At 64.6% G+C, this 3,541-nt stretch overlaps 1 protein-coding gene across 1 annotated transcript in view; it reads right to left on the bottom strand.

Moving 5' to 3' along the window:
- Positions 1 to 2,929, bottom strand: part of Fiz1 (FLT3-interacting zinc finger 1) — a 4,817-nt gene extending 1,888 nt beyond the window's left edge. Inside the window, exons 1-3 of the mRNA XM_013509225.1 lie at positions 2,823 to 2,929; positions 1,222 to 1,567; positions 7 to 95 (exon numbers count right to left, since the gene is read on the bottom strand). Coding sequence (XP_013364679.1) covers positions 7 to 95; positions 1,222 to 1,536 — 404 coding nt within the window. The 5' untranslated portion in view covers positions 1,537 to 1,567; positions 2,823 to 2,929. The remainder of the gene's footprint in view (positions 1 to 6; positions 96 to 1,221; positions 1,568 to 2,822) is intronic.
- Positions 2,930 to 3,541: the final 612 nt, after the last annotated feature.

Genomic DNA, 3,541 nt, shown 5'->3' with positions numbered 1-3,541 from the left:
TGCTGCCGCTTGAGGTGGCGGCCCAGGCTGGAGCGCGAGGAGAAGCGCAGCTCGCACACGAGGCAGCAGTAGGGCTTCTCGCCGGTGTGCACGACCTGCGCGGGAGAGAGCGGAGCGTGCGCGCGCGTCCGCCACCCACCCGCTCCGGGCACCCCCCCACCGAGCGGGCGTGCGGCAGCCAGGGCTGCTCCTTCGAGCGGCTCAGGCTGGCTGGCACCCTGCCCGTGCCCAAAAAGACCTGTGCTTTCCACCTGCGGACCCCTGTCCCTCTCCCAGTACTGGCACTGAACCCAGGGCACTCTTAGAGCTACATCCGCAGCCCTTGTCTGTCTGTCTATCATCTACTGGAGACAGGGACTGGCTAAGTCACTCGTTGCCCTGACTGGGCTCAACCTTTGGATCCTCCTGCCTCAGCCTCCCGATCCCTGGAAGCGCATGTCCTGTTCGCTGGGCCCAGTTCCGCAGCCTTTCTCAGAGGCAGCATCCCTGAGCGCCCTGACCCTCACCCTCAGCCTCTCCGCCGCAGTCAAGGCTTACGCAGCCCGCTGGTCAGTGGCTGTCCCCTCACTTCGGAAAGTGGCGGGCCTGTGCCTGTTTTGTCCTCGGTCTTTTTCCAAGAAAGCCTGACAATCGGTAGGTGCCCTTTAAGTGGTTCTGTGTGTTATAACCTGGGCATCTGGGCATGGACAGGGCGGGGCCGCAGCCTGTGACCATCACAAGGGTCGAGGGGCTCCCACGCCACTCGCCCGCAGGGGCAGTGCAGGATGCGGACACTGCAGTGCGGGAAGCCTGAGGTGCTCGCAGCACGATGCCCACACGCAGCCAGGCCCTGCGGCTCGGCTCCCTCACACATGCGCGGTGCCTGTGCTCCCTCAACGCACCGCGCTCCTCCCACCCAGGCCTTTGCACTGGCCGTGCTGTCTGGACACTGTTCCACTCGGACTCCCTCTCCTCCTCCTGGTCTGGCTCAGCGTTCTTGTCTGAAATCGTGTGTGTATCATCCACCTGGCTCCTACCATGTCCAAACGGTGCAATTACCTGCAGCCCGCTGGTGCTGTACGTGAGACAAGCCCTTCTGCAGCAGGTCAAGGCAGAGACCCACGCAGAGGAGCCGCAGGTGCGGTACGTCCAGGCCCACCGGCGGGGGGCGGGGCGAGCTCACTGCACATGCGCGCCTGCTGGGCCGGAGGGGGGGGGCGGGACCCGGAGGGTGGGACTCACCTGGTGGTGCAGCAGGCCGGTGGAGTCCCGGAAGCCCTTGGGGCAGGCGGAGCAGCGGTAGGGCCGCTCGCCCGTGTGCGAGCGCAGGTGGTTGGCAAGGTTGAAGCTGTGCTTGAAGCCCTTGCCGCAGCGCGGACACGCGTGGGGCTTGAGGGCCGTGTGCCGGGCGAAGTGTCGCCGCAGGTCCGAGCGGTAGCGGAAGCTCTTGCCACATTCACTGCAGTGAAAGGGCACCCGGGGGGCGGCGGCGGCGGGCGGCGCGGGCACAGGGGCGGGCGGGGGCGCCGGGGGCGCGGGCAGCAGGGCTTCGTCCATGGTGCGCGCTGCAGTGGTGGGCGGGCTCTTTCTGGAGCAGAAGCAAACACAAGACGGTGAGGAGGACAAAGACCTCCCGCCGCTGAGCTAGGCCCAAGGTCCCAGGCCACACCCCGGAGTGTTTAAACTCCTCTCTCTGTACTGGAGATTGACTTGGGGGTGCTTTGCCACTGAGGTACTTTTTCAGCTTTTTATTTTATTTTGAGACATGGTCTTATTACATTGCCCAGCCTGGCCTTGACTTTGCGATCCTCCTGCTTCAGCCTCCCCAGTAGCTGGGTGTCTAGGCATACGCCCAGCCAAATTCCTTCCTGTAATTCACTCCCCGCCAGCCTCTCTGCCACCGCCTCACGGTTCCGCCTCGCCGGCTCCTCCCCGAGCCCCGCCCACTCGAGCCGAGGCACCTCCCTCAGGGGCCCGAGCAACCTGCACTGGAGAGGTGTGCCCTCTCCTCTAAATCGCCTCCTGCTGGTCTTTAAAGGTGACCACTCGGAGGGAGGACAAGCATCTGGGGCTAAGCACACTGGCGTCACGCTTCCACTGCCGCATCAGGGAAGCCGGGAGCAGCCATGCCCCCCGCCCCCCCACTGCCGCCTTCATGGTCCTCCTGGCCCCTCCTGGCCCCTCCTTTGCCCCGCATGGGTCCAGGCTGTGCGCTGAGCCCTGCCTCCACCTCCCACCCATCTGTCCTTCAAATAAGCCCGGTCTCTGCACGAGCCCTTGACCCCCATTCCGGTCGCTTTCCGCCCTTTCATACAACGGCCTCACTAAAACTCTCCATGACCCCCCTAGCCAGCCCCCAGAATGCCCACAGGCCGCTAACTCACACGCCAAACTTCACCCCTTCCGCTCCAATCTCCCCACTAAGCCTCAAGGTGGCTCCCTCCACTTTACAACCTAGGCCCCACCCACCACCCTCTTAACCACGCCCACTCGCAAAGCCCCACCCCACAGACCCCTCCCACTTTGCGCAGGACCCCGCCCACTAGGCACCCCCCCCCCCGCAAAAGCGCTTCCCAGACCAGGCCCCGCCCCCTCCTGCACCAGGCCGCCTGCAGAGCGTCCCCCCCCACAGCCCAGTCCGCGCGAGGACCCAGGCCCGAAGCCAGCCTTTTGTGCCCCTCCCCCTTCCGTAAAGGTGTAGCCCCGGCTCCCCGGCGCAGGGGCAGGTCGGGAGGGCTGGGGCCGGGCGAGCCCGTCTCGCTCCTGCGGAGTAGAGAGCCTGGAGACCTGGTGCGGCCCGAGAGGCCGGGGATGTCAGGCGGCTTTCCTCTTTAATTACTTACACCTCCCTCTGGGCGCCGACATTTTGGGCAGCGGGGGTAGCGTCACTTCCACCCGGGAGGCCTCTCGACTTCCGCCTCGGCTCACTCCCGCCCCTACCCCCTCCCCCTGCGCTCCCCCTTTCCACTCCTCCCTTCTCTCTCTTTCCCTTCGCTTTCCCAGCCCTGGAGGTGAGAGAAGCCAGGTTGGCGCCATTTTGGGTGAGGGCAAGGGGCGGTGCTTAGGGTCATCTTGGCGCCTTGCAGACTAAGGCATCGATCTGTGCGCCCGGTGCTCGCCTGCTGATCCCCTTTTCTCAGCTTCGCACTCTTCCTGGGTAGGACGTCAAGCTGCCTCAGGAGATAAGAGAGTAATCGAAGTGCACGAATTGCGATTCTGGGACAGAAAAGACCAGGCACCATCTTACACAATTAGCGCCCGGGGGACTTCGAAGCTATCGTGCGCCATGTCAGTTACGGGCACTGAGCAGCCATTTCCCATTCGTCATCTAGCCTATATCTGTCTGATTGAGTCTCCCGTTTGGGTGCTTCGTAGGAGAAAAGGCGTTTCTATGTGACTGGGGATATCGTGGTGGGTTTTTTCCCCCGAGGAGCAAACGAGGACGACTGGTGCGCAGGCGCCTGGGCCTACACCGACGCAACCAGGCCCTAGGACCCAGAGCATCCCCTTTGTTCCCCGCAGGCGGCAGGGGGCGGGGCCCCAGCTTCCGCTCCGAGGGGCG

The sequence above is a fragment of the Chinchilla lanigera genome, unplaced genomic scaffold (genome assembly GCF_000276665.1).
Source record: "Chinchilla lanigera isolate Chin_1 unplaced genomic scaffold, ChiLan1.0 scaffold00166, whole genome shotgun sequence".
Taxonomy (NCBI): Eukaryota; Metazoa; Chordata; class Mammalia; order Rodentia; family Chinchillidae; genus Chinchilla; species Chinchilla lanigera.
This window is presented reverse-complemented; position numbering and strand designations above follow the sequence as displayed.